Below are 13,762 nucleotides of genomic sequence, written 5' to 3' on the forward strand. Positions count from 1 at the left end.
ATCTTTCTGTAGGCCGACTTCAATATCTTACGATGTTCTGGTAAATATTTAATGTCCGTTTGTTTTATGGCCAAACACTGATTGAAATATGCATTATAGTGCACCAGTTTCTAGAAGAAATCCACATTTGAGTCTGGCCAATCTCTGTAAACTTTTCTATTTACACAACAGTAGCGTGCTTCCCAAAAAACGGTCGGTGACTGTTTTGATAAAAGGGGTGACCCGCGAGGTTGGCTGATGCCTCCCCTGCTCTCTCTGTACACAACCTCGCGACCCTTGGCACAGCCAGAGCAAACACAGTCTGCACGCAATGCCGGGTCTGTGGCACAATGATTAACCCGTAAATGTGCTGTCAACCCGCTCCATAGCCTGCGAAGCCCGCTGAGAGAATTGGAGGGGCAGACGAGGTTAATTTGTTTCACGCATGGCTTGTTTTGCGTGTCAAGCCTATCCATATCTTCTTTCACTATGTGGTTGTATATCTGTCTTTGTACACGCGTTTCATATTTTCCTTTCTTTATGACATGTCCTCTTTATTTTTTCGCCCCCCGTTTGAGTCAGCGTAAAAAAAAAGCGCATGGCAGCTTCGTGCGTGACAGAAAGACGGATGACCGAGATATTTCCGCACGCAACTATTGTTTTTCCCGGTGAGTATTTTTAACTTTGGCTTGCTTAAGGACAGAGAGAGACCGGGACTGTTCGCTCAGTTACTAATGTTATGTTCACTCCAATCCGTGAGGGGAAGGTGATACAATATGGGGACCGGCCCCCTCCTCTCCCTGTTCCGAACCCCAGCATTCCTGTGAGTGCACTTCGAGCCGGCCGCGGGAGCGAGCGAGACAGAATGTTGCTCAATTACAGTTTGTGTATAGTGTAAGTGATTGCGTGTTGACTTACTCAAGCCAGAGGGGGTTTGTATGAGGTCACAGTCGCACATTCATGAGTAGTGTCATGACCTAAATTCTTAGAAAAAAAGGTTCCAAAGGGGTTATTTGTAGATGGATAGGGTTCTTCCAAGAACCCTTTTCATCTGAAGAATGAACCCTTTTTGGAAGACAAGGGTTCTTTGTTAGGCAAAGAGTTCAACCTAGAACATTTTTCATCCTAAGAGACAATTTTGGAAGAAAGGGTTCTTTGGTGATTCTTTGGAAAGCAAGAAGGGTTCCACATAGAACCTTTCTGAATCTGTATAAGCTATTTTATTTTTAAATTGTGCCTGAGCAATAATGTTTACCTCAGTGTTTAAACTTTAACATCAGGAATTTTAGTAATCTGCTACATTTAAAAAGATAGCTGTGAGAATTGTTTTATCTGTAATGATATGGGAATATTTATGCATGTACTGTATCTGGTATTCCCTTAATCATTTTACATATACAGCACTGACATAGTTGATATCTTTGCCATGATTTCTGTTTTTCAAATGAGTATTTTCTGTGAATTTATTGAACAGAAAGTAGGAGAATAGAAGGGAGTATGAGTGAACCAGCAATGTATAGTATGATACACAGCAAATTGGCCAGTTTTATCTAGTGTTGATTTTTCAGTGTAACATTTCGAGTGGATTCAGGAGTTACATTCAACACTCAGTGGTGTAAAGGAACCCTGTGTTGGTATGAATAAACAGAGTTAAGTGTGATTATGAAATGTTTATCTGTGTGGAGTAAATCACTCAAAACCACGCCCATCATTATCATATTTCCCAGCATGCTCAATTGCAGGTACATTTTTCAGAATTGTTTGTTTCAATGTCTGTGTTTTGGCATGCACATTTATTGGTTGATTAATCTTATGCTACACAAAGATTAATAACATACATAAACTAATCCAATCTGTTAGTATTTGTACTTATTGCACCCGTTACAGAGATGGTTGTCCTAGTTTAACGAGAGTGACTTACGGTAGTGAGGGCATACATTTTTGTACTTGTTTTTTATTTTTTGTATTTGTCCCCAGGGGAATTGAACCCACAACTCTTGCATTGCAAGTGCCATGCTATACCAACTCAGCCACACGGCTGATTTCCCACTGATAAATGCATCACTCCCTGCACTTAAAAAGACTACACATTCTTCCTTCTTAGGGTTTGGGCCATCTTCAAGTCAAAAGAAAAGGCGGAGGCAAACCCTCTCAGATGATCGTCCCTAAAACCTATAACATCTGCATAGTAGGAGATGTCGTTAGCTTTTTCAGGGTAACAAGTACGGACGTCGTCGGACAGGGCCACAGTGTCTCCCGACCCCTCCTGTCTCAGCCTCCAGTATTTATGCCGCAGTAGTTTATGTGTCGGGGGGCTAGGGTCAGTCTGTTATATCTGGAGTCTGTTATATCTATTTATCCTGTCTTACCCGGTGTCCTGTGTGAATTTAAGTATGCTCTCTCTAATTCTTTCTTTCTTTCTCTCTCTCGGAGGACCTGAGCCCTAGGACCATGCCTCAGGACTACCTGGCCTGATGACTCCTTACTGTCCCCATTCCACCTAGCCGTGCTGCTGCTCCAGTTTCAACTGTTCTGCCTGTGGCTATGGAACCCTGACCTATTCACCGGACGTGCTACCTGTCCCAGACCTGCTGTTTTCAACTCTTTAGAGACAGAAGGAGCGGTAGAGATACTCTGAATGATCGGCTATGAAAAGCCAATTGACATTTGCTCCTGAGCTGCTGACCCGTTGCAGCCTTGACAACCACTGTGATTATTATTATTTGACCCTGCTGGTCATCTATGAACATTTGAACGTCTTGGCCATGTTCTGGTATTATCTCCACCCGGAACAGCCAGATGAGGACTGGCCACCCCTCATAGCCTGGTTTTGGCCTTTCTAGGCAGTTTTTCCTAGCCACCGTGCTTCTACACCTGCATTGCTTGCTGTTTGTGGTTTTATGCTGGGTTTCTGTACAGCACTTTGAGATATCAGCTGATGTAAGAAGGGCTTTATAAATACATTTGAAGTACTGCCCTAATGGTTTACAGTACTCCATAGAATTGGTAATAACAAGTGGTAATAACACAGTAATAACATGGTAATAAAACACAGTAATAACATAGTATAAACAGTAATAACATGTTAATAAATAAGTGTTGTGTGCTTTGGCATTGCGTGTATGAACAATTGTGATATTGTCGCTCTCTCCTGACTGTTCATGCATGTTTTATTTTCCTGAGAGTTCAAAGAAGACACTTCCAATCCTCTGGTAGCACAGACTGTTCTGTCTGTTCTGTCAGACTAGAATAAAATACTGAGAGATGAGTGCACCAATCTGACCTGTCACCTGAGTGGTTAATTGCTCTAACTACCAGTCTGTGTACAGGGGTTAGTTGACCTCCTCCATAACAAACTCCTGCCCTCATGCACACACAACAACACGCCCTCACACAGATGCAAACCCACTCACGAAAAATTCCCTCACACTCACACACACATACCTGGTTTGAAGGTGTGTGACAGGTGTTTGGTTATTGCGTGCCAAAGGACTGAAGACTTCAGCTGCCTTTACAGTCATTACTCAGAAAGGGAGATTCTTCAAGGGAATTTCAATTTGCTGTGGGCTAAACAGTGTTTTGGTTATGATGTGAGCTCTGTAAATGGACATCCTGGATGTATGTGTGGGACCCTAACATGACTAAATAACAGACTACTTGAACATTTCCTATTGATATTTGTCACGTTATTGTCCTCAATTGCTGCCCTATAGACATAGACTTGGAATCACTGGCCACTTTAATAATAGAACATTAGTCACTTTAATAATGTTTAAATTATGTTTACATACTACTTTACTCATCTCATATGTATATACTGTATTATGTTATACTGTATTTTAGTCAATGCCACTCCAACATTGCTTGATCGAATATTTATATATTTCTTAATTCCATTCTTTTACTTTTAGATGTGTGTGTATTGTTGTGAATTGTTAGATACTACTGCACTTTTGGAACTAGGAACACAAGCATCTCGCTACAACCGCAATAACATAAATATGTGTATGTGACCAAAAATATTTGATTTGAATGTAATTCCATGTATGAACCTGCGTTGCAACTAGAGGTCATACAAACTGTTGGAGGTCATTGAGCAAGTCACTAATGATGAGCAGGGAGTGGCGTGTTAGACCATAACCATATGAACAGAGAAGCCTATTTCAAACGGGTGTGATCCTGATGTTTACGTTGAATGCTGGACCTGTATGGAATAATGTCCCTCCATAGCCTCTCACGCTATCGTCTCCCTCTCCCCTCACAAAGCTGTGCGTAATGCTTAGTGTGATTATATACTTTATGTTTATGCTTAATAAATCAGCCTTTGACTGTGTCATGCTGTACCAGTGAACAGTCTCATTTGGAGAACTTTGTTTTTAAGCAGCTCTTTGAAATGTCATAAAATGGTTTCCAAGTTCGTACGCGAAGGTACCTGCCATGGTTGACATTACCGTGACTATGCAGGTCAATTGGTATTTGGTGGATTTAGGCATTTGACTTCAGCCAGCCAGTTGCATGCCTGCGTGAAGCCTGAGTGGTAGATCGCATGACTACAAAGCCCAAGATCCTCGCATTTACAGAAGCTATAGCGCGCGAATATGTGCACCTCCGTGACCAAGAAAAAGTCTCACGTCCTGCGCTCTTTGTTCTGCAGCGTTTAAGACCCTTGTGTCTTTCCATGGGCTGCTGCCTTCGCGTGACTGACCAAGCAGATTTAGGATTGTCCCGAAGACCAAGCCCACCCCTCCGTGCGGGAGCTCCGCTTTCTCACGCGAACTGCAGGAGCAGGAACGTAGCGCTGAGGGGCACGGGCGGGCGGCGAGTGTGCGAAAGCCCAGCGACTGGCATTATCCATCATATTGAGCATGGCAATAATACCTAGGCCAATCTCGGAGGAGAAAAATAAGCGATTAAGAGCGTCTCTCAATATTATTATAGTGTTCATATGCCTCAAACAGTGGTAAATTAGTCTATTGTTTTTCACAATTTCAATTACACATTGGCGTCATTTATCTTGGCTTTGGAGTGACACTTCACTTTCCTCAAAGTCTGCACATTTTGGGTTGCCTACTAGTTGTGATCCAGGGTTCCAGGAATGATCATCCAAATGTTTAACTATTTAGGAAACTAATAGCGACGCTGTCTAATAGCCACACATTCATACACTGAATTGTGCACTTAAATGTCTTGTGACGTCTTCAAGTTGAATTATGCTAATTATTTAAATTGAGCAATAAAGTTAACCCATTGTGAATTATACATTCCTAAAGTTTACCCAAAACCGAATGTTTAACACAGGTCTTGGAAGTTGAAATACCGCAAGACAAAATATAGAGGCATATTGTCAAGTAGGCAAAAGACAATTAATATAAAGCCATTTATTTACCTGTTGTAAATTATGATATAGAGAACAACTAAAATAAAATAACAAAGAGATTAGTGAATGCTTAAAATATAGCCTAATTAACCATAATTGTCTTCAATAAAAACTTAATTAAAACATCCTTGCCTTTAGTAAACCATTTCAGCGTGTTTATTTGTATATGGACAGGTCATTGTGGCCCCAATGATAGAGATATGCGTGCATAATAACGCATGTCTGCGCGTAAATCCTGCACTGATAGGAGATTTGGTTAAGTGTCTAATTACGCACGTGGATATTAAGTTAGGATTTAGTCGAGATAGATTTCTCAGCAACAAGTTTTGTTTATCAATCAAAGCATATAGGCTAACAGCCAGCCTAATATGATGCTGGTTAACAGGAAAGTCGTATATGCATCCAAAATACGTTGTTGAAATAAGTAAATAAACAATCATTTAATTCTGAGGAACAGATTTTGTGCATGTTGTCCATAACCATAAAGCCTTCTATATCAGTGGTGCTTATATGCAATCCATACAGGTCCTTTTCAGTCGATGTCCTCATTACCGCTGAGAATGTTTCAGTTCATGGTCCAACTATGTTGGAAATCCCTCGTATTGCTGTGCAGAGTCGATATATATTCACTGTCAGTAGGCTATCTGGAATAGGATGTACATTTCCTAAAAGAAGAGAGACTGTAAGGGTAATGATGAACTCATTCACCCTTTCACCCCTGCAGTGCTGACAGAATACTCCCCCACCCTCACACCCCAGCATCCTTAACCAAGGGCTGGGGGAGGCGAGGGCATGACCAAAACGCTCTCACGCAACTTGGCCAATCTTTAACTCGAATGCTAACAGGTACACGCACGCGATGGCATTTGACAGTTTTTATCACGACTTGTTTCAAAACAGACTCCGCTCAGACTGGTGTGTTGTGGATGCTGCGGTCTAGAATACTCTATTCTGGGTCTTAATGCATATAACTTACATTTGAGTACATTCCAATTGGGATATTGATTAACACAACAGGGATCCGAAGTCAAACACTTTGGATAGCGTACACAAGCAGACAAGACAATATAGTCTCTTATCTCAATCGAATGTTTTATCCTCCATGACACAGTTGATAGGTTGGCTACATTTGTTTCCTATAAGTTAATAAGACGCACACGTCTTCCCATTGTCCTTATATGCACCACCGTTATACTGTTGACAGGTTGAGTGAGATTTATCAAACTGTCAAAGATGAGTCTCTTGATAAAAAGTACTTCGGGGCTGTAAGTTCTCCCGCTTGGGATAGGCTACACCTTTGCACGCTATCGAAATCTGTTGCAATGAGTAGGACCAAAGGAATGATTGCCAAAGGGTTTATGACTTAATAACTAATGCGTAACAATGTCCTGTTAATTAATTTATGTAACAAGTATTTCAAGCGGAAATGTTGATGTTTGCTAATAATAAAATATAAAAATGAATACCACTGGAAACAGACTAGACACTGATGGTACATTTACTTTTGAAAATATTGTGGGCCCAAAGTGATTAACCTTGTGTCCTTAAATTAGTTGTGGAAGAGTTCATGTTCAATAGATCATTGAGAATAAATATTTGGATCTGGCCCAAAGTACTGTCATCCTTATACAATGTGCTTTATATAATTGTTTTCATGAATATGTTCCATATACTTTTAATATAACTAGTTCATAACATGATAAGGAGTGGGTGAATTGCCTTTTTTCAATATGGCTTATTAGCCTACTGCCTACCATAGCCTGCAAAATTAGGCCCAATACTCTAACATTAATGGGGAAAAAATAATTATAAAATTCACATAAATATTTAGGCCTAAACAAATAAATAAAATAAAAAATACAAATATAATTACCACATCTATAACATTATAAGTAAGATGTGTAGTATGATGAATAGGTATGATAGTGATTATAAGTCTACATCTACATGGTTGTGCTAATGATTATGATGATATATTATGATTAAAAGTTAGGCTGATTGTATTATTGTATTGTTATTACACAATAACACATTTAACATGCTCTACTTCAATTGCAAATATCATTGTTGATCATTCCACAAATCAATGGGTCCTGTATTCCTCTTACCTGACTGGCTTCTTCTGTATAGTCTTTTTTATAACTCCCTCCAACAGGCTAATGAACATCTGAAAAGAGACTCATCCAATTATTCTGATATAAACCTAAAATCAAATCTAAAAATGTTTAAAAAATAAATAAAATGTTTTAAAGTCATATGAACGTGGAATAGCCTACTGAGAATTTCCCTATTGAATTTCCCTATGGTTATGTTTTTATAACAAACTATATGAAATTGTATGTATATCGTTTTTCAATAGGGCCCATCACTGATATATCAGAGAAAGCATACACTCATATATTTTTTTTTGTTACTCCTTAGATGTTTATTTTTATAATAAAGGCAAGCTTACATTATATATATATATATATATAAATATATATATATAATCCTAGTAATGTATTTTAAGAATGTGAAATGTCAGATAAGTAGTAGAGAGAATGATTAATTCAGCTTTTTTTCCTTTCATCACATTCCCAGTGGGTCAGAATTTTACATACACTCAATTAGTATTTGGTAGCATTGCCTTTAAATTGTTTAACTTGGGTCAAACGTTTCAGGTAGCCTTCCACAAGCTTCCCACAACAAGTTGGGTGAATTTTGGCCCATTCCTCCTGACAGAGTTGGTGTAACTGAGTCAGGTTTGTAGGCCTCCTTGCTCGCACATGCTTTTTCAGTTCTGCCCACAAATTTTCTATGGGATTGAGATCAGGGCTTTGTAATGGCCACTCCAATACCTTGACCATCTATTTTGTGAAGTGCACCAGTCCCTCATGCAGCAAAGCACCCCCACAACATGATGCTGCCACAACCGTGATTCATGTTTAGGATGGTGTTCTTCGGCTTGCAAGCCAAACATAACGATGGTTATTATGGCCAAACAGTTATATTTTTGTTTCATCAGACCAGAGGACATTTCTCCAAAAAGTATGATCTTTGTCCCCATGTGCAGTTGCAAACCGTAGTCTGGCTTTTTTATGTGGTTTTGGAGCAGTGGCTTCTTCCTTGCTGAGCGACCTTTCAGGTTATGTCGATATAGGACTAGTTTTACTGTGGATATAGATACTTTAATACCTGTTTCCTCCAGCATCTTCACAATGTCCTTTGCTGTTGTTCTGGGATTGATTTGCACTTTTCGCACCAAAGTACGTTCATCTCTAGGAGACAGAACGCGTCTCCTTCCTGAGCGGTATGATGGCTGCGTGGTCCCATGGCGTTTATACTTGCATACTATTGTTTGTACAGATGAACTTAGTACCTTCAGACATTTAGAAATTGCTTCCAAGGATGAACCAGACTTGTGGAGGTCTACAATTTATTTTCTGAGGTCTTTGGCTGATTTATTTTGGTTTTCCCATGATGTCAAGCAAAGAGGCACTGAGTTTGAAGGTAGACCTTGAAATACATCCACAGGTACACCTCCAATTGACTCAAATGATGTCAATTAGCCTATCAGAAGCTTCTAAAGCCATGACATAATCTTCTGGAATTTTCCAAGCTGTTTAAAAGCACAGTCAATAAAGTGTATGTAAACTTCTGACCCACTGGAATTGTGATACAGTGAATTATAAGTGAAATCATCTGTTTGTAAACAATTGTTGGAAAAATTACTTGTGTCATGCACAAAGTAGATGTCTTAACCGACTTGCCAAAACTATAGTTTGATAACAAGAAATTTGTGGAGAGGTTGAAAAACGAGTTTTATTGACTAAGTGTATGTAAACTTAAGTGTATGTAAACTTCCGACTTCAACTATATATATATATATACACACTACTCATTGATGTTTCCGCTTGATATTTTATTACACCTCTCCTTCAGAGACAGCCGCTGCTGCTAGCAAGCCAAGAGAGGGAGAGAGGTTACGTCACTCAGACATCAGCCAATGGAGCTGAGAAGCGCTCTATAAAAGAAGTTCCCATTCTTACTTTTAAGTACAGAGAAACGGAGTTCTCTTATAGCAAGAGAAAAAGCTTTGCATAAATATAACCTCACCTGCAAACTTCTTCGATCTCCCTGCAAGACGGCTCAATTGGCTCATAACGGAAGGTAATAAAAATGGTAAACATATGTTGGAATAGCAGGTGTCTTTTTGTTGTGAATGAAGTCTCGAAATAACATTTATTAACTAGTTTGCACATAATATTAGTACTGTTTTTTTTCCTTCTTTTCTTAAATACAATATAACTAGCTACAAAATGCATTATACACTGTTATATTGTACCGTTTATTCTTGAGTCTTCTTTTTAGTATAATCTATTCGAAAAAAATGTACGTACGTGTAGGCAATGTAACAGTTAAAGGGCTTTAATTTTTTAAAATACTATACAGCCTTTTATGTAGCCTATGTTTAATGGTACAAGACTGGTAGAGTAAGGTGGCTTGCAAAAGCGTGAAAAGTGTGAGTGCACCATGCGTAAAGTACATGGGGCTGTATGCGTAAAGCATGCAGTCAGTATGGCATCACTCGTGCGTAATTCCCCCAATGCAATTTTTGAACAATGTTATCGAGCAATGTTTATTACTCAGCTGGAGTATTTTTCTTGCTCACTATTAATCACTAAAACATGTACCTCTCCTTCTTACAGATTGTGCACAAGCCACTAAAAAAACATATAAAAATGGTTCTGATGATACTACCCATTATCGGCTCAGTCTCTGTGTCTGAGGGGCTGGTGGCCATAGTAACACTATGCCTGGTGTACATGCTCATGAAGTACAAGCACACAGAGATCCCAGAGGGACTAAAACGGCTCCCAGGACCAAAGCCCCTTCCCATCATCGGGAATGTGCTGGAGGTGTACAACAACCCTCACCTTAGCCTGACTGCCATGAGCGAGCGCTACGGCTCAGTCTTCCAGATCCAAATAGGGATGCGGCCTGTGGTTGTTCTGAGTGGCAATGAGACAGTCCGCCAGGCTCTTATCAAGCAAGGGGAAGACTTCGCCGGGAGGCCCGATCTATACAGCTTCAAATTCATCAACGACGGCAAGAGCTTGGCCTTCAGCACCGACAAGGCTGGGGTGTGGCGCGCCCGCCGCAAGCTAGCTATGAGCGCCCTCCGCTCTTTCGCCACCCTGGAGGGAACGACCCCAGAGTACTCCTGTGCCCTGGAGGAGCACGTCTGCAAGGAGGGAGAGTACTTGGTAAAACAGCTGACCTCCGTCATGGATGTCAGTGGCAGCTTTGACCCCTTCCGCCATATTGTCGTATCGGTGGCCAACGTCATCTGTGGAATGTGCTTCGGCCGGCGCTACAGCCATGATGACCAGGAGCTGTTGGGCTTGGTGAACATGAGTGATGAGTTTGGGCAGGTGGTGGGCAGCGGCAACCCTGCAGACTTCATTCCCATCCTTCGTTACCTGCCCAACCGCACCATGAAGAGGTTTATGGATATCAATGACCGTTTCAACACCTTTGTGCAGAAGATTGTCAGTGAGCACTATGAAAGCTATGACAAGGTAAATAATACATTGCATCATGTTTCAAAGATGTTACATGTTTCATTCCATGTTTGAACTATTGCTGTTTGTTGTCTGTGATACTGATTGTCCATTGTTCTGTTTTCAGGACAACATCCGTGACATCACTGACTCCCTCATTGACCACTGTGAGGACAGGAAACTAGATGAGAACGCCAACATCCAGGTTTCTGATGAGAAGATTGTGGGCATTGTCAATGATCTGTTTGGTGCAGGTGAGTCGAGTAAAAATAACGTAACAGTTATGCTGGGTCACTCCATATCATTTGAACAAATGTACATTTGTAAGATGTTTTAATTATGCAATGCGGCTTCTGTCTCCCTCTCAAGGTTTTGACACCATCAGCACAGCTCTGTCATGGGCTGTTGTGTACCTTGTGGCTTACCCAGAGATCCAGGAAAGACTGCATCAGGAACTGAGTAAGTTGAACCTTGCTGGTTTTAACAGATAGTTCTGTTCCTTAAATTAAATGAGTCATCCACAGAGATCCTATAAATCAGTTCTATATGTAATTCTATAGAGTCATGATTCAAAAGATTGTGGCTTACTGACCTGTCACTACCCGTCCCATTCTTTTTTGATATCCAATGTTCTCTATTGTCCTCCCAACAGAGGAAAAGGTGGGAATGATTCGCACTCCCCGTCTCTCAGACAAAATCAACTTACCTCTGCTGGAAGCCTTCATCCTGGAGATCTTCCGGCACTCTTCCTTCCTGCCGTTCACCATCCCACACTGGTGAGTTGCACTTGCACCTGCTCAAAACACAAATTTACAATATCAGCCAAACAGACATTCACAATATCAGTTACACATTATAGACACATATGGCATGGTCTGACTGGTATTGTCAATTTTTTTTTAGCACAATCAAGGATACATCCCTCAATGGCTACTTCATTCCCAAGGACACCTGTGTCTTCATCAACCAGTGGCAGGTCAACCATGACCCGTGAGTAGGATTTTCAAACTAAAACTTCTCAACTCCATTACTATGCAACTACTGTGCAACAACAGTGTTGTTACTGCAGTAATTACAGTGTTACTACACAGGTATAACAAGAACCTAATGTAAATGGTTACCTCTGTGCTCTTCAGGGAGCTGTGGAAGGAGCCTTCTTCATTCAACCCTGACCGTTTCCTGAGTGCTGATGGCACAGAACTCAACAAGCTGGAGGGGGAGAAAGTGCTCGTATTCGGCATGGGCAAGCGCCGCTGCATCGGTGAGGCCATCGGACGCAACGAGGTCTACCTCTTCTTGGCCATCCTGCTCCAAAGGCTGCGCTTCCAGGAGAAACCTGGGCACCCACTGGACATGACCCCAGAATACGGCCTCACCATGAAGCACAAGCGCTGTCAGCTGAAGGCTAGCATGCGGCCATGGGGGCAGGAGGAGTGAGGGCCATGGTCACATTTATGATGATTCTCAACATCACTATAACTGATTTATAGTTAGCCCTACATACTTGATGGCATGAGATGAGTTCAGATTTAAATGTCCGAGAGTACATTTTCTCTCTAGGAACGACTGGGCTTGACACCTCTCTTGATTCATTGGAGAATTAACAGTGAGGGAAAACTGAGTCAAATTGTAGACAATTTGAAATCGATAAAATTATAATCTGAAATGGTATGTAGGGGGATTCCAAACAAGTGTTGTATTGGATAAAGGACCTTCACAAACTCATAGAGTTGATTAGTTTCTATGACCAGCATACCACAGGGCCTCCTAGAGTTTTTCAGGTGTTGCTTCAGGAGATATCAGGAGAGACTATAGCTGTTTAGCTGCCTTTTTGTTCTACATCATCGTGTTTTACTGCTCCTCTTGCCTTGATCACAGCTCATATACTGTATCAGATCGCTTTAAAGAGGATACATCTTTAAAACATATACATAAACCCATGATGGGGTTTTAAAGAGCATTGTTTTTTAGTTCTATGTTTGGGTATAATTTTTTGCTACAGAATGTTTTGAGGCAAAAATGTTACAACCTACATCATAAAGTGCCTGTTCTCGTACTTTTGAGTTATTGTTCAGGTGGTCACAGACAGAGTTGAATGGATGTATCCTCCCAATTCTAAGCTATATATTTTTATTCCACTGAATAAATCAGTCAAATGTGGACACAACACACTGAAGCTATGCTTGTATCCCACCAACATGTGATTGATTGTTTGTGTACATTTTTAAGCCTAGATGTATTTTGGAAAGTCCTTTTTTGAAATGTGCCTAAAATGTGTATATATTGTGGTGGCTTTGTCAGGATACCAAAATACGTATGTATTACTGACTGTGTTATAAATGTCAACATTTTATAATGTAACGAAGGACTCTTGAAAACTAAAACCCCAACTGTATACACTATGCATTGTGTTGTTGGTAGCTATCTAGGTAGCTACTGAAATAAAAGCTGAAAATCAATGAACTTGTGCTCTCTTTTCTTTGATAACCATCATTATATCATTGATAACCCATGCATGCATTCACAAGCTAATATACACAGGCCAATCATTAGGAGAGGACATCGGTATTTGGCTGATCGAAGAGTACATCTGTAACACTACTAGCTAGATAAGATAGGGTTGGATATCATCACTTACCTGTGTACAAGACTTGGACTTCTACTACAAAAACAATCAGCACACAAACTGAGCACGTTTTCATGAGTAAATAAGCTATAAACTTGCCATTGGTGCAATGATTTAAAACAACCTTTGTTGGCATTGTAAATAATGCCTTCACTTTTTTTCATAATTGCATTTACCTTAATACACCTTTGCAGCAACATGTGGCCCCATTGGTGCCCCCTTGCATAAACAATCAAT

General features: G+C 40.5%; 1 protein-coding gene and 1 long non-coding RNA gene across 2 annotated transcripts; both read left to right on the forward strand.

Annotated features, from left to right (window-relative positions):
• Positions 1-333: 333 nt before the first annotated feature.
• LOC139412225 (uncharacterized) lies at positions 334-4,344 on the forward strand. The gene is made up of 2 exons (XR_011634675.1): positions 334-647; positions 2,413-4,344. It is a non-coding gene; the product is annotated as an uncharacterized lncRNA (long non-coding RNA).
• A 5,025-nt stretch (positions 4,345-9,369) lies between these two features.
• Positions 9,370-13,358, forward strand: LOC139411583 (cytochrome P450 1A1). Its single transcript, XM_071158130.1, has 7 exons — positions 9,370-9,505; positions 10,045-10,917; positions 11,027-11,153; positions 11,269-11,358; positions 11,552-11,675; positions 11,803-11,889; positions 12,036-13,358. Exons 2-7 carry the CDS (start codon positions 10,078-10,080, stop codon positions 12,334-12,336), a joined length of 1,569 nt encoding a protein of 522 aa, XP_071014231.1. The 5' UTR covers positions 9,370-9,505; positions 10,045-10,077; the 3' UTR covers positions 12,337-13,358.
• Positions 13,359-13,762: the final 404 nt, after the last annotated feature.

Source organism: Oncorhynchus clarkii, chromosome 6 (assembly GCF_045791955.1).
Source record: "Oncorhynchus clarkii lewisi isolate Uvic-CL-2024 chromosome 6, UVic_Ocla_1.0, whole genome shotgun sequence".
Classification (NCBI taxonomy): domain Eukaryota; kingdom Metazoa; phylum Chordata; class Actinopteri; order Salmoniformes; family Salmonidae; genus Oncorhynchus; species Oncorhynchus clarkii.